Here is a 23,342-nt window from a genome sequence, read left to right as displayed (position 1 = left end):
GTGTATATCTTAGGTCTCCACGTGTGGCAGAGTTCAACCACCCCTTACCTGATTGCGTCACTATCACCCTGCGTCGCTTCGCGCTCTGATATACACGAAAGTGGGTGATTGGTTGAGCAAAGGGTAGTAGTAAAAAAGGGTCCAAAATAGCTTTCAACCTTATTTTTATGTCGCTATTGAAGTAACTAAATGAAAAAAGGTATGGGACATTTACCGTTCTAATTTCGGCACTGAAGTTTTAATATTATTTCTGTAACTACTTTAAAATATCTAGACCTCAATTTTGTTTCAAAAAGGAAATAAATTATAATTTTTTGAATTGAAACATTTTCTGTTAGCTATCAATTTAATTAATTCGACTTTAAAATACTTGAAAAACCTTGCCCCACTATTTTACATTGGTACTAATAACGACTACTGAAGACATATACCAGTTCAAAAAACCTCTCCGGTGATTTCACATTGGTATTCCCTAACATATGCTTCTTAACCTATGTACATTTTCCCCTTAACGTGATAATAATAAAACAAAAAGTACACTACAAAACGTCCTACTATCGCTGTGCCCACGGGTCCATTTTCTCCGCCCCTGACTAAATTAAAAACCATCGTTTGGACTTTTATAAACCCACCTTAGATTTTTTTTTACCTTGTATTCTTACTTATTAACTTATATTTACTTTACTTCTATTGAATTCTTACTTATTGCTTATACCTATTACTTGTCTTGTATTCTTATTTTATCGTTAACATAGTTTTGGCGTCAATTGAAACCGAAAATATTTTAAAGAAAATTTGACATATTGCTAGTCAGGTAGTTTTTTGAAGTGTTTTACGTTTGCTTTGTTTATCTTAAGACCAACGGGCTAACTGACCCTATGTACGTTTTGTTCCAGGGGTAGATGTTTTCGCTGAATCGTGCTTCTCAGCGATAATCCCGCTACCCCAGCGCGTTCGAGCGTCCCTTATCCGTTATCCCCTTAAGGATAACCTCCCCAAATGTAATTCATAAAAGATAATGATAAATGCTTATCCTGCAACCTGTCTATTAATACTTTATAGACAACTAGGCGAATAACATTAGTCACGTGTGCTGAGCTGTAAACAGTTCTTTCACGACCTCCTTTAACGTTACGACGCATTTCACAACTCCTGTCATTTTTTTTGTTCTCTGCATATAATTTCACATATTTTTCCCATTTTTGAAGATAGAAGTTTTGTTAATATATGACGTCACTTTATCCTAGTTATCCTACCTTTTCCATGGCTAGCAGGCGTAACTTTTCTAACTAACCAACTAACCCAGACCGTTTCAAGTAGTAGCCTAATCCTACTAACCTCTCGCGTCATTTACGTTTCGTGAAACGCTAAGGATAAGTAATCAGATAGGGGCTGTCTGCTAAGTAATCTTGGAGGGATCGAACGCAATAATTGTTTATAGTATAAATTAGGTATGAATAATGTATAAATAGTATAAATTATATTAATATAATAATTATAATTTCAATACTAGTTATAATTAGTATATTATAAATTAGTATAAATAATGATAGTCTAAATTAGCTGAAAGTCAGTATTGATTGTCGCTGGAATAGCATATCCTTAAGATTTTGGGATAAGTACTAAAGATTGACATCATTGTTCTGTATAGAATTCTAATTATAAGCGTGAAAAAAATGCTGACATTCTCATAGGATTTTATTGCGTCAGAGGTGTGTCGGGCATTTGTCCAGTTTAAACCTGTTTCTTGGTCATGGAATCTACAAGTTAAAATGCTGGATTAGTTTCAAAGAAAAAATAAATTATCCTTTCTTGCTTGTGAATCTTTCCCGAAAAACTACTTTTTTCTGAATTTAGTCGTTTTTCTCACCAGAGCCAAGTAACAATGCAAAGTTAGACTTTTTGTTCGGGACACAACCCTTTACAAATGGCCGGGGTGTCACCCACAATGAGGGTCCGAAAATTCATTAAAATAGGGCGGGAAGGGATCACTTCTTGAAAATAAGGCACCTCTTCTTAGATCGTCCAATTTTACTATTTTCCCATAGTTACCAACATATTCACCAATATATTCCAAATAGCTCACCTATTGTTTTTTTTTTGTAAGTTCTGCCCCATTTCTAAAATAAACCTCTGCGTCTATTCTGGATTCAGTGACATAGACATTAACGTTGGAGGACAACAACGAGATTAGGGTGCCCTCATTGGTACTTTTACCCCATCATCTATATAATTTATGGTCTGGGTTGGGGGGGGGGGGTACGTGCCCCTCATAACACTCTGAATTCACCCCTGACAATAATAGTAGCAGCATAATAATTCATTATAAGTCAAAATACAAACCAATAATTCATATTCAAAACTTGCAAGGCATGCTACGAAAACAACAACAGAAAATTGAAATAAGTCTGAATAGAAGCGACTTTTAAAACCACATGTATTCGGGGGATGAATTAATTAGAATTAAGCAAACATCTAAATTATTACATTTCCTGACCCAGAGAAATATGACAATATTATTTCTCATTTCAATTTTTTTTTAAATGTAAGTATAAATAAAATCATAGAAACGAAAAAAGAAAAGAAAATCATTTAAAATTGATTCATTTCAATCCACTACTGATTTAGCAGCTCCCAACACAACTCCAGGGACGTCAGGCGGGTGAGGGATATGTTCTTTAAAAATGTTTCTTGGGGTTTTTAATAAAAAAAATAGTTTATCTTAAAAACGCACTCCCCCCTTCCATTCAATTTTCTTGAGTCACTCCATAATACAGATTTAAATCACAGTTTGAGGATATTTTTCGATAAATACTTATAATTTTAGCTTGAACAAACGTGAAAATCTTATAAGATTATATTCCGTCGGAGGTGTGTCCGGCACCTTGCCAAAGCATTTTGAAAACCGGTTTCTTGATCATGGAGACCGATTTTTGGACTAAAATCAAGAAAAGCCAAGAGGCTATTGTAATCTTACAATCTTCTATCGTACGATCGCACGGCCAGTTTAAATTACTCTGATTAAATTTTTTATTTGAAAATTAGGCCTAGTATATATAAAACCACATTTTATGCAATAGGAAAGAAAACTGTGATACAAACTTCGTCGTTTTTTTGTTGTTTTTTCGTATCTAAGAATCCGTCAGCAACAGTATAAGAAGAAGCATTTGCAACGCGCTAATGTAATTTTTGTTTGTTTTCTTCTTTTGTAATGAACGCAGTATTTGGGAGTGAAGAAAATTGGGTAAAACTAGTCTAGGGGGATGTTCGAAATTGGCAATTGGGAAGTTGGACATTCGGTGCTTTCAAGTATCTACTTCCCTTTTCCCACTCTTAGGTGAATAGAACTTTCAGAATAACTTCATATAGTAACTCCTTGTCTACTTGCATGGTTAAAAATACTCTATTGAAATAGATCATAACCTAAAACGACAATTCTAATTTGGCACGCGATCTAACTTAAATGTTGGGCACCACTTTGCCAAGACCTACAGTTTAAAAGGAGCTCATTCCTTGCCAAATTTATTAACTAGTCCAGTTTATGTATCACTTTTGACTCTTAAAAGGGGCACTAGAACTTTTGCATTTCATTCAAATGAGCCTTTTCCTAATTTTCAACGACCACTTCTATTCAAAGTGGTCATTTTAAAAAGAATAGAATGCATAGAGGCCGCATCGTTCTTACTAAATGTCCTCAACTAGGAGTAGTTGATACAAGTCGTTATTTGCGATCTGGAAAGCACAGGCGGCGTTATTTGCGATCTGATATTCGTGGGTACAGACTAGTTTTCGCGAGAAGATAAGAATTGGCTAGACTGCGAAAGGGGATATAGGCCGCTGGTGGAAATTGCTCGTGGCAAGTGGTTTGAGCGCCAACTTCAAATTATTACACTCATGGCTTAAAAACAACCTCAAAATTTAACTATTCTCTTTACTGAGCCATAACTGAGACCCCATTACTAATGCCAGTTTATCGAATTAAGTTGACTAGGACATCGGAAGCGTTTTCAATTTTCAAATAACTTATTTGTTTATTTCAGTCAACTTTAACGGTAATTTTATCTTATCAGTCCTATAAACCAGCTACATTTTGTCGCGGGGGAAGAGGAAATTCCTTAAAATCAAATGGGCTTATTTGGTAAGAACAAATGCCATAAAACTACTACAGGAGGCACCATAACTCTACAGCTGTTTTAACGGTTTTCTGCAGTTTTAACAACTCTAACTTGATTTTACTAGTTTCAACAATTTTTCTGTACTATAGTTGGTAAAAATCTTCATCCAGTTGGCAAAATTACCCCTTCCCCCTTTACATATTCTGGGTAATGTCAATTCTGTTAATGAAATTTTGTACCAGCTAAAGGAAGTTTGAAATGCGCTAATGATTTCATTTTTCAAATTTTGTTTCAAACTCTTCAGTGACTTTCCTCGGTAAGCTGCTTTATTGCGATACAGGCTCAGATTGAAGCTGAATTGAAGAAGCAGGAGATGCAACAGCAATGCAATCCTCTTATATGTTTAATTTAGATCCTCGTCGGAATATACCAAACGATTTCTAACTATGTAAGTATTGGGGGTACTTGGAGCCATAGATCTTTTTTCCCTCCACTAATTTCAGAATTTACGACTTTCCTTGCATACCAACTAGAATTAGATGCAGATGTCATTCTGGAGGTAGTGTATGCAGAAACCTTTAGATTTATTTGTGGTCAGTTATCTTTGACCCAATTCTCTAGTTTTGTCTTTTCTACATATGAGAAGGCACTATATATGAAAACAAATACTATGTACATTGTCAATTGGTTTTGGTTTTGCTTTGTGTTGATTTTTTCTATTGTAGGAATTGGAAGACTACAAGCTTGAACATGGAACAATTGTTGGATTCCCTGGTGCACAGCCATACACTGGGGAGAATCTTCTATACGAGAACTGTGACATTCTAATCCCTGCCGCTATTGAGAAGGTCATCACAAAAGAAAACGCGCACCGAATCCAGGCTAAGGTAGGTCGTGTCAGTTGTTGGTATTGTGTAGATCCGCGATTCCGAGCTCGGGTCTGGAGAACTTAGTTAAAAAGAGCAAATGAGTTAAAGGTCTCAATATTTGGGCGCAACATAAAATTTATCGTAAAATATCGACATATATATATGTTACGATGAATATCTGCAAATTGGTTAATATCAATATTGGCCGGTGAATGTCCGAAATACCGTTTTTCTCCGTGGATTTAGTCAGTGTTGCCAGTCAATTTTTTCGATTTAATGCAAGGTTTGATGATGACACATTAGATTAGGTTTGGTTAGATTTGGTTGGTTTAGGTTAACTTAAGCTAGGTTTTTAACCCATTCTGATATTTAGAACCAAATTTAATCTAATCTAACTTAACCTAAGCTAATCTAAACTAACCTAAAAAAGTTAAGGTTAAAGTTAACCTAACTTTAACTTTTACCATCATAGGTTGCATAAAACTGAAAAAGCTGAATCTCAAAGCTAATTAAATCGAAGCAGAGAAAAGGAATTTCGAACATTCACCGGGGAATGTGCGTCTTTAACTAGATATCATACATTCACCGTAACATATACACTAATGCTTCGGAACCTATGTCTTGTCTATGAGCTTTTCTGTGCTTGTCTCTAAGGCTTATCAATGAGATCGTAATTCCAGATTTAGTTGCTACTATGCACAAGGGTCTATATGTATGATTTAAGTGGATATTGGCTCCTTTATTAGCATATTTAGAAAATAGAGATATGAAACTAAATTTGAAGTGGCTTAGCCAATTTTTCGTCTCTAGTGTAAGAAAAATCGTTGTCTTGTAGAAAAAATCTAATTTTCTAGTTTTTGTTTCAATAGACCCCTCTAGTTTCTCTTTGGGCTCTCTCTAGCCTCTAACTGATACCTCTAATACCGTTTTCTTGTAAAACATCTACATCTCTCGTGCTTGTTTCAATGGAACGGTCTTAACATACTTTTAAGATCAGCTGCTTCTATTAGGGCAAAATTTTATTCTTTTGAGGTCTAAATCAGATTTTCCCTACGGCTTTCAACTATCCGGATGTTGACCAAATGACGTACTAAAATGACCAATGACAAATGACGGATTAGATGTTGACCTTGCTGCTCAGTCACTTTCGACTTATGAAAAAGAAGTATTAGAGCTCTCGATTTTCAATGTAATGAGCACCTTCCGAAGTTTCTGCAACCTTGAAGTGGAGGTGGAGAGGAGGAAAGGCCAGTTCCCCTTCTATGCGGAATAAGTTCTGCTCATTTTGGGGTTTAATGTTACTCTTTAATTCTATAATAACAGCGTAGACCAAAAATATTTCCAGAAATCTAGAGGGATTAAATATCAATTCCTCGTTTGATGCGTTTTTTAAGCTTTTTGTACCCTCCCCCTCAAAAAAATAACCCCCTAACAAAAGTCTTGATTACGGCCTTTGGGATTATACATCAATTCCTCCATTCGTCTCTCCCATATAACTAATTCTGTATTTATTTGAATCGCTGGGATGTCTTGGCATTAAAATGCTCCCTTTGAGAAATCTCCCTCCTTCCCTAACTGATAAATGCAGGATGAGTTCTAAGGGAGAAAAGAGGTAAGGGTGAAGGCAGAAATTGACATATAATTGCCAAGGCCGTAGCCTGGACTTTTGTTGTTTTTTTTGGGGGAGGGGGGGGGTAAAAAACGCATCAAAGTGTGAAATTGGTAATCAATCTCGCTTGATTTCTGGGAATATTTTTGGTCTACGTTACTATTATAAAAAGCAAAGAGTAACATTAAACCCTAAAATGAGCAGAATTTTTTTCTGTATAGGAGAGACTTCCCTTTCCTCATCCCTGCCTTACCCTCATGATCTCAGAAACATCAGAGGGGCTTACTACATGAGAAGTTGCGTTAGTTTTTTTTATGATTGGAGACTAACCATTCTGAAGGGGGGAGGGGTAAGCGCCGGCTTCTAATTTAAATAATTGAAGATAAAAACAGTCATATAAAAAAATGTTTTTTTTAACGGCAATTTCAAACAGGAATGGAAGGAATTGAGTGGTAATACAGTTACTGGATTTGAAGGATAAAGTAGTTCTAAAATGCTCCCAGGGTCAATCTCCTTTATAAATATAGAAATCATGAAAACACGATAAATAAAATTGTGCAGACTAAGGTATTTGTGACTAGATGCAGTAACCTGCGTCCAGACTACTAATATAAATTAGCTAAAAAGGAATATGTAAAATTGAAAAAAAGGCCTATCTATCAAAAATGTAGTACAACTTTGAAATAAGTTAAGTTTATTCCCATGTTTATCTTAAAATTCCCCCTTCCGTTAAGAAAAATTATGTGGAAAACTAAGATGTCTCGGCCTAAAGGTGCATTTTTCACAATCACACTCCCTCCTTCCAGACGTTAATGATGTCTATGATGTCTATGTTAGGAGAAATTTACTTCAGTTGAAGGGGATTCATCGATTAGGAAGGGAAAACAATCGTGACATATTGACAACAACCTGTATGTGATAAAATCCTACCAGTTTCAATGACCTATTGATAAATTTGTTTTTAATTCTGCACCTAATCTAAATGTGCTGATAATTTTGATTTTTATTACTGAGCTACAATTGCCAAACTGAATGTGGGTTGCCTAATGGTTAGCAGGATTGTTAATAGTTAATTTTTAAATACAAACAGAACTAATTGCTGACGGGGGCGTCAATGTACAAAAATGCAGAGAAAGGAGTAAAATGCATTTTTAAAGTAAAATGCGTTTTTTAATAGTAGTGGTGGGGCAATTTTTTTTTTTGTGTTTTTTTTTCTTAAAAAAAGATATTTTTCGACAACAATCTATAGAAGGTACTTTCAACGAAGATATTAAAAAAGACAAAAGAAAAGATATTAAAAAACATGCTGAAGTAAACAGAACAGAAGAAATACACTCTATGCCTGAACTTCATGTCAAACTGCAGTACCAAACTTTGTAAAATAGTGCTCAAAGTATCGAGGGGTAAGCGAGTGTAACCCCCCTCCCGGAAAGGCGAATTAAATAGAAAACACGGTGGAAACCGTAAGAATATGAATATGTTAGGAGAAGAGGCTTTGCTTGATAGTGCTTTACAGTTTTTTAGCCTAGATTCCCAGTTGACCTTTTGTCATCCTCTCCACATATCTCAAAATGTTTATGATTTTTCTATAATTTAAAATATATAAAACCATTCTACAGTTTCTTTTACGTTTTATACAATATAGTGTAATATTACAAAATTTGAAGTTGATAAGAATGTTGAATTTGAGAATTCTCAATAGAAAAAAACTGAACTAAATACAATAGATGGAAACTTGATGTACGTAAATAAAAGAAATAACAACTAAAATATTCTCATTTTAAAAGATAAATTAAAGAAAATACAAAAGAAACAAAAAAACTGATAATCTTTCCAGCTAACTAAAACACAAAAATCAACAAATTTTTGGGTTTTTATTGCTAAATAAAATGGAATACATAGCGTGATATAGCGTAACGTAAAGAAGACACAATTTAGGTAATTGGGGGTTTAGAAGTGACAGCTTTTTTGTGTCAGTTTTATAGGATAATTAAGATTTTATTTGTCATCTTGGAATTGTTGTCGTTTATTACTTCGAATGTTTCCCCCATAAAGTATTGGTCTGCCATTATCAAGCCACGGTTGATCTATATTAGTGGAAACAGTGTACATATTTGAGTGTAGAAACTGTACCATATGTAGAGAAAATATTAATTATAGCCATATTTATAGTAGCGATCTTGGTTTTTTAAAAGTTTTTTCATTCAAATTCTGCTTATCAATTTTCCTATGACAGTTTTTTTTTTTTCACATTCGAAGTGTATACACGTAATATAGGATACTTACATTTTTTTTCCCCTAAAGCTTTAATAGATCCCATTTTGATTTCCAGAAGATTGTTGTAGATCATGTGCACATCGTTACGCCACTTTGCTACACCCTACACCGTTTCGACGGTGTAGAGTGATTTATTTTAATCACAATATTAAACACCTGGAGAACCAAATTTTCCAATTTTGACCTAGTGAAATGTAATCTATCCATAAGAAAAAAAAAGGAACAACCTCTTCGGTAATAAATGAGACGTAAATAGCGTCTAGGGCTTTTTTTGAGGAGGCTATAAAAAAAAAACAACTAAAGAAACGCATTGAACATCTGTTCTTATACCTTTTTTATATATTTACGAGTTGAACAAAAATTAGGGGGGGTGGGTGGCACGGCCTTAAGTTAGAGACATATAATTTTGGTCAAATTTAATCCTTATTCTGAAATCTGATTACTTTAGTTTTTTTCCAATTTTGATTAATTTAAGATTCTGAACAAGCGACGTGAAATCAGCGCAGTGCAAGATAAAAAAGGAAAAACGTAGGTAATATTTATAATATTTGTTTAATTCTGATCCATTTGAATCTAATTTTTAATTCTGAAGGAGTGCTGGCTGCCAAGGCGAAATTTGACTCCCGTTAAATCTCTGCTTTACTACTAATAGCAGCTAAAAACTACCTGTAGCAGTAAGCTACCTAAGGCCAGCACAGCTACGTACCCTCCTCCTCTACCCTAATGTATTGAAAGTTTCACTCTTACCCCCTCCAAAAAATCCATAATTTCTTTTAGATTCTTCCATATAACGTCTCCTCACCCTATTTGGGGACTATCAGCTTTTGGTGCAAATTAAAGCTGAAGGCTTGTCTTGAAATCGCTTGTTTCAGGAGAGACATAACCTTAAAGAAAATCGTAATTTTTGCAGAAACGAATTTTTTTGCCATTCGGCTGTCAAAATGAAATATTTCTTTTCTCAAATTGTCCCTATTTCTTACTATTTTTATTACGGCTTCAATTGTATGTTTATTTTTCTTTTATTTCAATTTTCCTTAGGTCATCGCAGAAGCAGCTAATGGACCAACAACCCCCGCGGCAGACAAAATCCTTATTGACAGAAACATTTTGATTATTCCCGACTTGTACATCAACGCTGGGGGTGTAACTGTTTCCTATTTTGAATGGCTGAAAAACCTCAACCATGTATCTTATGGCCGTCTTACTTTCAAGTATGAGCGTGAATCAAATCTCCATTTGTTGGGTTAGTTATTTCTATATTTTCTTTCTAATATTCATATAGGCTAGCTTTCTTTTTTGCGTAGACTGTTCAAGGAAAAACGGTTTTATAACCTATTCTCAAGTGGAAGACGGGATTGCCACTACTAATCATCAATAAATCAGTTCGTAAATTACTAGATTATTGAAGAAAATCATTAAATCAACCATAAAATCATTAAAATCTACGTGATTTTTTCATCGTATGACAACCCTGATGGAGTATCATTAACCTTGAACCTTGAGAACAGCTTAGTAAACATTTTTTGGCAGTTATCATAGAAATGTGATGATATTAGATATGAATTTTAGGCGGTACAGTATCGATACGTTTTTTAAGTAGTTTTATCCGTTTAAATATTATATTATTCCTCTTTTGAAAATTGCACACATTGAATTTAACATGAAATAAAGATATTAGAGGAAATAGTTATATTTTTTTTTGAACTTGGTCTATTTTTTGTACCAAAGAATGTGGTCACTGTATCTGAAATGTACCAATGTACTTCCTCTTCTTATTAGGATTAATATGAGGATGATTTCGAATAATCTCATCACCTGAATCAAATTCCGAGTCCTACAGTGTGTTGCTGGTGCTGGGTTCGAATTCTCCTCCTGTGAGTTCAAATTCCCCCCCCCCCCTCACATACATAGTAATTTTGTTCGTTTTAGGTTTTAATGTTGCTTATTTTCAGTTGAAAAAATTTAATAAAATAGTTAGGTCTTTGGCTTTTTCCTACTTTTTCCTCTTTTCTTTCCCTTTACCTTAGTAAAAGTCTCCTCCATTATTCCTTAAGCAAATATTTCCTGCTACATTGCTTGTAATTTTCACAGTGTTAAATAAGTTTATTGAATATTGTTTAGGCGAACGATTGCTTGACTATTTATCTTTTATAGAATCTGTTCAAGAATCACTTGAGAGACGATTTGGTCGTGTTGGTGGAAGAATTCCAGTCACGCCATCTGAAGCTTTCCAAAAAAGAATCGCTGTAAGTTCTCATGCTCTTACCATTGTTTTTTTTTTTTGGGGGGGGGGGAGAGTAATTTATTTTATCTGTATTGTTAAATAATAGCTTATTTATTTGATAATTTGTAGGCTAGCTTATTTGGTAAATATGCTCCTCCTCCATCCCAATCTTACGAAGTTTTCTTCTTTATGCTTTACTAAGAAGTTCCTATTTCCATTAAATATTTCTTTCCAGTCACATCATATGAAGCTTTCCAAAAAATAATCGATGTAAAGACATTATTATGGTCTTACCATTGGCTTGGGGGGACGCTTTGTCTCTAATGATAAATAATAGCTTATTTATTTGTTAATTTATGGGCTAGTTTAATTGGTAATTCATAGGTTAATCTACTATTACTGCTACTAACAACTCACTGCAGCATCACTCTGTCTGAGGCCCAGACTACTACGCATGCTTTTTCATACCAATCTATTCAAAGCATCAATCTATATACCTATCTCGTTTTAACATCCTCCTAAGAAGTTCCCATTTCCATTGAGTGTTTCCTTACACTCCATTTTGCGTCTAAGTCCTTCCACCTCCCATCCCATTTGGGGACGACCTGTTTTTTGTGTGGCCCTAGAATATTGTCTGTCAAAGACGATCATGCTTTGCATCTTCCCTCCCTAGCTACGCGCATGTCTGTTATTCAAATTTTACTTTCTTATTTTGGAAGGGGGAGGGTCGTCGAAATAATGAGTCCTTTTAGCCTGATTTTCAGTCAGCTTAGCGAGCCAATCCCTTGCAATATTAATAATGTATACGTCACAACCTTGGCAGATTAAATATCTTTTAGCAGTGGCCGTAAATATAAAAAGAATTGTTTTTCACTTATCTCTTAAAGGGTCAAACGTTTAAAGTTTCGGCCAAACTGCTCCATTTGTTTTAGAATGAACAGTAAACGAATAATTTGACAAACAAAAACACTAGACAAAGAAACACTAAAAATAAGTTAATAGTTATATTACATTTTTTACCCTCTTAGGAGGGTTGTATTAAATGAGATAATGATTTTTTTTATCCTATTGGCCATAATATGAAGACAACCCGTGAAGGCCTGATAGGAAATTTTGCTGAAGAGGATCGAAAGGCTTATGGTGCTGTAATATTTTGTAGAGCTCGTTGTAAGCGCAGTATTTGCTCGCGTTCATATAATGCTTGTGTATCCCCTCACTTCCTAGCACTTTCGTCTTTTTGGATTATTTTTCAGATAGGTATAAGAAGCGTATTAGATCCCTCTTCTTTTAGTATGCGAAGTATATTTTGGGCTTACCACCCTGGACACGTAACACTTGAATTTTAGCTAAGTATAATTTGTCGTCCTGGCCGAGTGGGTTGGTGCGCTGGATTCGGGATCCTTTGTCTGAGAGGACGCTGGTTTGGGTCCCAGTGTACCCAATTCTTCAGTTTGGGACGGGGGTCAGTGGCGTGACTCTGTAAACTTAGCCAGAGTCGACCCAGCTCTAAATGGGTACCTGGAGAAATCTGGGGAAGGTAAACAGGAAGGGTTTGCGAAAGCACAGGATGGCTGGCCCCCAACCCCCCATTGCACTTCCTGGCTGAAGGGCCAAGAAACGGAGATCAGCACCGCCGGTAGGGACTGTAAAGTCTAATGCCATATCCTTTACCTTTTTTTTTATAATTTGTGTGACTCTTTAATGATTGTAATGAAGCGAAAGCACCGGTTTGCTTCATCATTCGATCATTCGATCTTTCTCAAGCTTTTAGCCAGCGCCTTTGAATGTATTGTTTATTTATTTTCTGTTTTAATTGTTTTCTGTTAAATTTGTGTGTCATTCGTATAGGCTTTTTCCTTTTTATTATCTTTTCATACTCCATTGTGTGACATTTCATGTCTATTTATAATGGGTAATAAAACTATTTATTTATTTGTATTTGCAATTAATGCAGCGATTTCTTAGTTAGCAAATAACGGCAGTAATGATTCTGAATTATCGGGTAATGAAACAAGGAGCAACTCGGCCCAATAGTGATCAAAACTCTAGAAAAAAAATATGAAATTTTGATATCAATTGATGCATAAAAAATTGCTTTTTATGCTTATTCCAAATATGTAAAATTCATTAAGTCTAACGTTCCCCATCAAAGCTACGGTCCTGAGAAAATTCGCCTGATTTTTAAAAGGGGGTGGAAAGACCCTCGAAAGGCCAAGGATCTTAATGAAAATCATACCAACAGATTCAGCATATCAGATAATTCTATCGTAAATTTTAAAGCTCCTATCTACAAAAATGGGGAATTTTATATTTTTTACCAGAAGAAATAAATTTCAGATGGTTGATTTTTTTTCTTTCATTTTTTGTTCCAGAGGGTGCTCATATCGAAACAATAGTCCAAGAAGATTTGGGAAAGGGCTCTTTAAAACGGAAATAAAAAGTACTGGTGACCTTTTCAAGTGACCAAAAAGATTGTAGGACACCTAGCCTCCGTTCCACACCTTTCTTCCCCAAAGACATTCGATCAAAATTTCCTGAAAGCCATTCGACTCAGCATAGTTTAAAGATCCAATAACTATGCCTCTGGTAATGACATGACCCCTCACAAGCCCCGAACGAAAGGGCTGTAAATTATTCAATTTGTCCATTGTTCCCAAAAATTAGTTTTTATGCCCTGTGGTGGCGCAGTGGGTTTGACCTTAGCTTGGTAATACGGGACCCAGAGATCGCATCATGCTGCAGTAATGCACCGCAGGGCCGACGCAGGGACCTTAGTAGTCAAGAAGCGTCGTTAATCTGATACAATTAGTTTTTATTAGGAAATAAATATAAATTTTGGGGATAATTCTCTGGGGGGGGGGGGGTTACAGGAAGAATTTTGTCTCTTCCGCAATCTTCGCTCTTTTCGCTGAAGTTTGACTTTTTGTCACACTTCTTTGAGAAAGATTTCTCAAACACAATGGCCGTCGCTATTGAATGTAAAATATTTTCTAAAGACTGTAGCGTAAAGAGCGAAGGGTTGAGAAAGGGGTAGTTCCCCTCTATAAAGGGCTGTTCTCTTAGTCTTTTCATGTGTGAATTAAGACAAGATGAAATACGCTCTTTGCGATTATTGTAGTAAAGGTTTTTGCTCAAGCATTTTTACTGTTTTTAAATACCTTCTAAGTATTTGATCGGTAGAACCCGTCAAGAGTTAGGAGAAAGTCTTCACGAACACAGGCTTTCATTAAACAAATCTCTAAAATCTAAAAATAAAGAGTTTGACTCTGCTTTGGCCCTCCACGCTTTCGGATATTCAGGTTATTCAGTCTTTTATACGGAGTATTTCATCCAAAAATGGTTTATCACAATTGAAATTAAAAAACACATAGAAGACCTTGCTTCAAATAGACATACTTGGGTTGTTTCTATAAAACCAGTTTACGATAAAGCAATACAAGGGGGTCAACTAGTATTCTCTCTCATTTTAAACCAAGATGCTTTGACTGCATTACTTAAAAACTAGGTCAGTAGACAAGATATGTTAATCGCTAGAGAGAAATCTCGGCCAATCTAATTTCTGAATAATTTCATTTGCTCTGGATTTTTTTTTCAGTGGTTCTTCTGTTTTGTTGGCTTTTATTTTATGATTTTTTTTTTTCATAGCACTGAGGACAGCTTGCCAAAATATCTGTTTTATTTTTCCTCTTTTGTCCTGGCTGGAAATCATCTTCGTTTTCTTGTTGTTTTTTTTAATTGTTTATTTATTTATTTTTATTTTATGGAAGAAAAGAGTTCAAAATATATTTGCTTCTCTGTTCTTAGGGTGCATCTGAAAAAGACATTGTTCACAGTGGTTTGGACTATTCAATGGAAAGATCAGCCCGCGCCATCATGCGCACAGCTATGAAATACAACCTAGGCATTGACCTGCGCACTGCTGCCTATGTCAATTCAATCGAAAAAATCTTCAACACCTACAGAGAAGCTGGTCTTACCTTTACATAGATCGAAGTATAATAATGGCTTTAATTTTAGAAGGAGAGGCAAATTGTGTATTAATATTTGTCCCCTGTCTTCTTTTTAATGTTTCCAGTGAGCCGGTGGTTTTGTGATTTTCTTTTACTGGGTGACCGATTCGAGAACAATTCTTTGAGAAAGAGGACGATTCATCTTTATCTCCGGGCTTGCTGTCCCGTGTAACCACTGCCGAAAAATTCATGATTTTGTTATGTAAAAAAAAAGAGCAATAAATAATTCAACTTTCCCCGTTTTTTATTTGCATTTCTTTAATTTTGCCACACTTTTCTGCGTCATAGAGAATATGTAACGCAATAGTATATATGACGTATATATATCACATATAGTATGTGTTTAATATCGTTACATGCCTGAAAGTCCTAATTGACCTTTTCACGCTTTCTAAGTTTTTTTCCGAAAATAGTTCACTAAGCTGTTCTCAAATGGAGGATAGGTAAGGTAATACGTGTTAAATCACACTTCCGTCTAACTGATCTGCACTGACCTGATCCTTCCTTCGACAATAGTTTAGCCAATGGTTTTGACAATTATGTTAGAACTGTGGAAATGTCAAATCCGGCTTTCAGACGTGGTATTGACAATAAAAAAGAGAACCCCGCTTATCTTGAGGTTGCTAAATGTGTAATAATTTAAGTGACGGGTAAGTTTGTTTATTTATTTACTTTTTTAAGATGTTAATTGGCTCTTGAGATAAGTTGTGTGACATGAAATCTAAGACTATCCAGCGCCCCCACGCAGAGGTCTTGTATTAAGAAGTTTGAACAGTAACCCCTATTAATACTTAAAATGTAGGATACGTCTGGTTATTTATTCATTAATTTTTTTGTTAGGTATGGTTTTTGACGCTGGAGATTGCCTACAGAACATTAGTTATTTGGTATTTTCATTGAAAAAAATGGCCCCCTAAATTTGTAAAAAAAATTTTTTTGCCCTCTCCCTTAATTTTCTTGAATTGGCGTCCCTGATCCCTGAGTGAGTTAGAACCACCCTCCTTTCATTTCAGGGACGCGTCTAGAAGAACTGGACACGAGGGCAAACAAGACGCAGTAAAAAGTTTTTTTGGCACAGAAAAAAAAAAATAGATCTTGTATTTGGTGTCTGTTAAAGCTTCTGTCGCAAAATCACAAGATTTATCGCAAAATTACATGTTTCACAGGAAACATAGACCATCAGCAATAGAATAAGCAGTTGACAACTTAGAATAGTGTTAGTTTTATCTTAAAAATGTTTAAAAGTGTTACGTGTTAAAATTATTAAGAATTGGGCTAACTTAACAACGCTAAAGATTAAGCGAAACACCATTATCTTAAAAACCTTAAACTCGGGTCATAATGTCGTCACAATATTTATGATTTTTTTGTTGAATATAGAACATCGACATGAACAATTAAACGTAAGATCAAAAGTCAATCAAAATTAAAGTATAGTGTTTTGAAGTTAGAAAAGGTGGAAGTTTAAAGTAGCTTTTCAACCTAAGTTAAAAAGATACAGCATTAGTAAAGAATAACTAGACCTCCGTTGCCTGTGCAACGGGAAGTGTTGCAGCAACTGTGCCCTGTTCCTTAGGGCACAGTTGCGGAGCAACACGTGCAACTGTGCCCTACGGGACACAGTTGCTATTTCCGGGAAATCTGAAAGAGATACGGAAATAACGTCTTATAGTTTTCTGCTTAACTTTTGATGGTCTAAACTAGGAAAATATAAAACAAACCAAATTCACCAAAAAATTTAAATTGCCCCGAGGGCATGACAAAACTTCCAAATAGAAAAACCCAAAGAAGGAATTTTATTTCGGAGAAACTATTGTAAGCTCCAGTTGTTAGGAGATCGAGACCTGTCGAACCGCGTTGGAAAAAAAATTCTAGCTGGTCCAGAACAGAAGTTACCTCTAGAACGTCGAAACTTCGGAAATTATTTCTTAGAGAACGAAGCAACTTGGTATATAGAACACTTCACTTCTTCTTGCATACTTTTCATAGCACTACTCGATAAAAATATAAGAAACATCAAAATCGAAAATTCCAAAAAAAATCGGAACGAGATGAACTTTTCCGGAATTATTTTCGGGAAATCTGTAAGAGCTACGGACTTTTGTGCTCCGGTTCTCGAAGAGACAAATGAAAGTTCTACATGAGTTCAGCATAACTGTATTTCTAACAAGTTTATTTCCGAAGCTAGGGTCGTCTTAACTTGACGCCAAACATCGAACGCACAGTTTCTAAGAAAAAAAAACGGTTTTATTTTTTTTATGGAAAACTGTTAGAAATTTTAGGAACTTCTCTGGAACTTTTTTACTCTGTTTCACGTTTCCCTTCCCTCTGAAACATCTCAAATTTCTAACTCTTACCACTTCGGAGCTACAGGTCACTGATCACGGTGAAAAAAAAAAAAAAAAACAAAAAAAAACTACGAAAGCAGTAGTGTTGCTCCGCAACACAACTAGACCTCCGTTGCCTGTGCAACGGGAAGTGTTGCAGCAACTGTGCCCTGTTCCTTAGGGCACAGTTGCGGAGCAACACGTGCAACTGTGCCCTACGGGACACAGTTGCTATTTCCGGGAAATCTGAAAGAGATACGGAAATAACGTCTTATAGTTTTCTGCTTAACTTTTGATGGTCTAAACTAGGAAAATATAAAACAAACCAAATTCACCAAAAAATTTAAATTGCCCCGAGGGCATGACAAAACTTCCAAATAGAAAAACCCAAAGAAGGAATTTTATTTCGGAGAAACTATTGTAAGTTCCAGTTGTTAGGAGATCGAGACCTGTCGAACCGCGTTGGAAAAAAAATTCTAGCTGGTCCAGAACAGAAGTTACCTCTAGAACGTCGAAACTTCGGAAATTATTTCTTAGAGAACGAAGCAACTTGGTATATAGAACACTTCACTTCTTCTTGCATACTTTTCATAGCACTACTCGATAAAAATATAAGAAACATCAAAATCGAAAATTTGAGAAAATTCAAAAAAAAATCGGAACGAGATGGACTTTTCCGGAATTATTTTCGGGAAATCTGTAAGAGCTACGGACTTTTGTGCTCCGGTTCTCGAAGAGACAAATGAAAGTTCTACATGAGTTCAGCATAACTGTATTTCTAACAAGTTTATTTCCGAAGCTAGGGTCGTCTTAACTTGACGCCAAACATCGAACGCACAGTTTCTAAGAAAAAAACGGTTTTATTTTTTTTTATGGAAAACTGTTAGAAATTTTAGGATATTCTCTGGAACTTTTTTACTCTGTTTCACGTTTCCCTTCCCTCTGAAAAATCTCAAATTTCTAACTCTTACCACTTCGGAGCTACAGGTCGCTGATCGTGGTGAAAAAAAAAAAAAAAAAAAACTACGAAAGCAGTAGTGTTGCTCCGCAACACAATTAGGAACAAATCACTGTTTATACAAGTTTTCCCAAGCAAATACTTGCCGTTTTAATCGTCCGCTTCTGACATATAGTTGTGGATCAAGAAAAACCCGTATCATTCATAGACCGATATGATTCTTTATCGACCGGTGTGACTGCGTAGCTCGGGCATTGGACTCTTAGAATGAAGTTGAAGGAGCAAAAAAGATCATTAATCAATGAACATTATCAGTCATCATCAATGAGCTAATGATGGAATGTACTGGCTGTCTAGATTAGTACTAACATGCATCAAAACTTGTCAACCGTTATGCCACCATTTCAAAATAATTTTAAACACAAAGTAACTGAATGCTCGATGGGTGGTTTTATCGTGTTTGTAGCCGATGGGACTGTCTTATTAGAGAGGATAGCTCATAAAAGATGAATGCAAAGTTTTCTGATGTTTCGTATTTTCTGTTATTCAACTAATCAAATCCCTAAGTTTCCATGTGTTCCTATGTTACCATAAAATGTATGGAGGCAGTTTCAGTAAGAATTAATGGCAAAACGTGTTTTTAGGCTTAACATTTATGATTTGATTTCTTTTTTTTTTAAATCTAGTCATTAATTAGTTTAAAACAGCTGAATAACTTAAATTTTGTTTTATAAATGTGTTTCTTGAATATTGCAGAAAAAATGAATTAAAGCCTTTTATGAGGAATAATTAAAGCCTTATAATTTATTAAGGCGACAAATAAACAAAATTCAGTCATCCTATCTGTATTTTACGTCGTCCCTCTGGTCCAGCCTCAGCGCACTTTGCGCACACCCAAGCTGCTTAAGCCATAACTTCTGGTTCGGCTTGGAAATTTTTAGTAGCGTTTAGAAACTACGGTATTATCCCTGTGTTACGTTTGAGATTTAAAAGAATGTCTTAAATATTACAAAACATGGTGTATTATTGCGGTTTGCTTTCTGTAAACAAAAACTGAAAAACATCTTTGAAGTTCGTGGATATCTCACTTTTATTAATCTATGCCCTCTTTTACCCATTAAATTAATGAGTAAAAGAAATCTCAAGATATTCTTCCTAGCGAAGCGAGGTTGTAGGTTAAATTCATCTGATTGTTCATTTAATTCATCCAGATTTTCTCATAGAAAGCTCTCCCCTTCCTTCCCAAAGAAGAATATATACCACATTAATTTTAACATTAAAAATTCTATACCGACAAAACTACACAACTCAATCATACTAAGCAATAAGTTAACATGTATAAAACCACCGCTAACCGCCATGTATTACGCTTAATATTATTGTTTGCATTTGATTAATTAAATATGTGCTTTAAGATTCTAGTTTTTCCTTTCATTAAGCTTCAAGGATATAGCTTGTTGCAAAATCCTGTATTTTACTGAAAATATAAACTTGATCTTAAAAATTTAATATTGGCACTTCTCAGACATGTGTTTCAATTTCAATGAGGTTTTGTTACAAGAGCTTCTAGGAGGACGTCATGCAATTTCACATTCCATCAGAATTGCCACCCAGAATTCATATAATGACGTTGCTTGATTGTCCGCGCGTTATCAAATGTACAATCTCTTGTCAAACCTTAATTTCTTCACCACAGTTAGTTATAAATATATAAAAATGGCCATATGAAATTGTGCCATGCAGGGTCTTCACAATGTACAAACCAGACAGACTTTTGTGCGTTTATTGTGAAAAGACAAAGAATATGGCACAACATGCGTCAAGTAATTCCTATGCCAGCATCCAGACAATCCAATTCCACTTCTCTGTTATCGCCAGTTCTCTGGCGATAACCAAATGGAACAAGACGACGGAAAAGGGTGAAAAACATGCTTCGAAGGGGGTATGGAATGTGACAGACGTGCCCCAACACAAGCCTAAACCCATAGTGGGAAGGTACCTATGCTCCTTCATACCGATGATAAGATAGGAGGCACTTTCACTGACGCCAGGGACCTTCGCTGGTACAAGTCTAAGGCAACGTTCTCTGGCGATAACCAAATGGAACAAGACGACGGAGAAGGGTGAAAAACATGCTTCGAAGGGGGTATGGAATGTGACAGACGTGCCCCAACACAAGCCTAAACCCATAGTGGGAAGGTACCTATGCTCCTTCATACCAATGAAAAGATAGGAGGCACTTTCACTGACGCCAGGGACCTTCGCTGGTACAAGTCTAAGGCAACGTAAGGTGATCGTGAGAGTTCGGAATGTAGTGACTAATTCATGGCATATGATTCGTTTATTCCAAAACCTCATCCCATGAAACTTAAATCATTATTACAATAAAGAAAACTCAACTGAAGTTAGGTTAGTCTATTTGTTGACGAAAATGTAAGTTGAATACTGTTCTATTTTATAAAACGTTTAACACAGAAAAGAAATGTGCAGGGGTACCAACCAGGGGGAGGAGTTAAATCTAGGCTTTGGAACTCCTTTTTTCATGTTTTAATTAGTAGGAAAAATGCCCTCTCCAGGCCTTCATTCAAAACGAAAAAATCCTCATTTGCCATACATTTTCGAGAATCGCCTTCTCGGAAAAGTGTAAAAATCTAAATTTTACAGGGAGGGGGCGGGACAAAATAGCGCACCTCTCCTGAATAACAGAAATTAGTAGACTGAATAATTTTCACCGTTAAAATTCCAAAATTTTTCTGCAATAAGTTGTAATTTTAAATAAACTTTGGCACTTGCCTTGGTTTTTGTATGAAATGAATTCCCCTTTTTTTTCGTGATGAACATTTCCAACCACCAAATAATAAGTGCTGATCAAAATTCGACTTTTTAGGTTATGTTCACTGTTTAGGTTCAGGAGGGGAGAGGGGTCTTTCGGGCGAAGTTTGTGTGGAATATGCCATCTAAATCTTATGAGTAGGCACACTCACAACGTTTACCGCTTTCTTATTATATAACCTTTAACTATAATATTTAGCGTTAAAGGTGGGTTCGTTTCATAGCTACTGTGGATTCATTTCATATAATACCTACTGTGGGTTAATTTCATGTCATAGCTATTGTGGATTCATATCATTTCATTACTATTTTGGGTTCGTTTTATTTCAAAGCTACTGTGGGTTCATTTCATTTCATTATTTTAGAGGGGGTTCACTTCATGTCGTTTCATAGCTATTGTGGGTTTATTTCATAGCTATTTAAATAACAAAGTACACGAATACGAAAAGGCACATCGCAAAAGGATAGAAAAAATCTGTCCTTATTTTCCAAAACAGGTCTTGTTCCATATGTTGAATGGTTAGTAACTGTAATACGACACTATACTCCGTACATAGTCTTGACATCTAATAACAAACTTAGCAATTAATTCTAAGCATACGTTTTATTTATTCCCTGAAATCCAATTCCCATAAAACCAAAATTCATTCAATAAAACGAGAAACTCACTGGTAAATACTACACGGTAGACGAATCATAGTTCAAATAAAGTAATAATTAAAATAATAAATTATGAAAATAAAATAATAAATCATTAAAAGGTAGTCAAAGTAATAATTAAATTATTACAAGAAATACAGAAGTCTTTACCTAGAAATCTAGATACATTAACTATTAACACAAAAATAAGTTATGATAGAGTTGCCAAATTTTAGCCCAAAAGCTAGATATTTTTAGTACCCCTTTCCGAAAAACACATATTAACTGTATTTGCTGTCTTTTTTTACTCCGCCTAAAAACCAAAAGAGTTAATACCCAAAGCATGCATTTGGCAACCGTGAGCTTCAACATTTCTCATACCATTACGAGGGTCTACGCAAAATTACTGAAATAGTATAAATATATTCTACTATTTTCACTGCTCAGTTTCCAGAGAATCAAATTAACTTTATATATTTCTGTTAATCTAATTTTTATTGTAATTGAAATTCTTTATTTCTATGATTTGTTCATAAGTTATAGGTACATTTACCCGCGCATGTTTCAATCTTTGTGCGAAATATACAATTGGAAATATAACACTAATTGGGCAAAAAGCAACGAACAAAAAAAACAAACAAAAAAAGTGAAATTCAGGACATGCTGGCTCCATTTATTCGCTTTATTAGTTCTTTTTCTGTCAGCTTTTCAACCTGAAATGAATACAAAAACATTAAAATCCAGAGATGCTCCAAATACAAAAATAATTTCTTGGACGCTTAACCTAACCTAAAAAACCTTTCTAAGCTCTTGAAGTTAATGATTTCCAGAAAAAAGAAGGAGGGTAGGTAGTTATTTCAATTTAAAAGACCCATTGATGGATTAGAAGCAAGAGAGAACCCCCCCCCCGTCACCTCAGAAAAAGAGGCTTTGATAAAATTCCATCATGTGTAAAAAAACAGATACCCTTTCAACGTAATTAGCTTTAAATAAAAACCTTTCCGATAAAGAAGTTTTTTTTATAGAAAAGTAAAGGTCATATTAAACTTAAGATCAGAAGAAAAAAAACCCAACAATAACTCAAACTCAAAACAACGAGAAATAATAATAAACAAAACCCAAGACGAACATAAATTAAACAATCATAGTAAAAAAGCATGAAATAGGTAGCCTACTAATATAGCTTAAATTGAATATGGAAATCAAGCTTAAAAAGAACAGAAATTAAATAAACAACCTTAGCAAACAAACATACAATAACTTCAATATCAAGCTTGAAACGAACAAAAATCACTACAAACAAGAGTTTGGGTACTGCCTCCTTCTCTCACAATGAAATTCTAGAATCTACTGCGTCATTAGCGCTTTGCTGAAAACGATATGTGCCTTGAACAGCCTTGAAAAGTACAAACAAAATCAAACAGAATATCTGATATATAATGATATTAGTTGTTAAAAGATCATCAATTCTAGATTTTATTT

The 23,342-nt window shown here is 35.1% G+C and overlaps 2 protein-coding genes across 2 annotated transcripts in view; one reads left to right on the top strand and one right to left on the bottom strand.

Moving 5' to 3' along the window:
• The window catches only part of LOC136041434 (glutamate dehydrogenase, mitochondrial-like), a 33,812-nt gene extending 18,472 nt beyond the window's left edge, over positions 1–15,340 (top strand). Inside the window, exons 7-10 of the mRNA XM_065726103.1 lie at positions 4,841–5,002; positions 9,909–10,113; positions 11,025–11,116; positions 14,899–15,340. Of these exons, the coding sequence (XP_065582175.1) occupies positions 4,841–5,002; positions 9,909–10,113; positions 11,025–11,116; positions 14,899–15,081 (642 nt within the window). The 3' untranslated portion in view covers positions 15,082–15,340. The remainder of the gene's footprint in view (positions 1–4,840; positions 5,003–9,908; positions 10,114–11,024; positions 11,117–14,898) is intronic.
• A 6,466-nt stretch (positions 15,341–21,806) lies between these two features.
• The window catches only part of LOC136041435 (ethanolamine-phosphate phospho-lyase-like), a 64,517-nt gene continuing 62,981 nt past the window's right edge, over positions 21,807–23,342 (bottom strand). Inside the window, exon 10 of the mRNA XM_065726104.1 lies at positions 21,807–22,573. Coding sequence (XP_065582176.1) covers positions 22,514–22,573 — 60 coding nt within the window. The 3' untranslated portion in view covers positions 21,807–22,513. The remainder of the gene's footprint in view (positions 22,574–23,342) is intronic.

The sequence above is a fragment of the Artemia franciscana genome, unplaced genomic scaffold (genome assembly GCF_032884065.1).
Source record: "Artemia franciscana unplaced genomic scaffold, ASM3288406v1 PGA_scaffold_23, whole genome shotgun sequence".
NCBI lineage: Eukaryota > Metazoa > Arthropoda > Branchiopoda > Anostraca > Artemiidae > Artemia > Artemia franciscana.
This window is presented reverse-complemented; position numbering and strand designations above follow the sequence as displayed.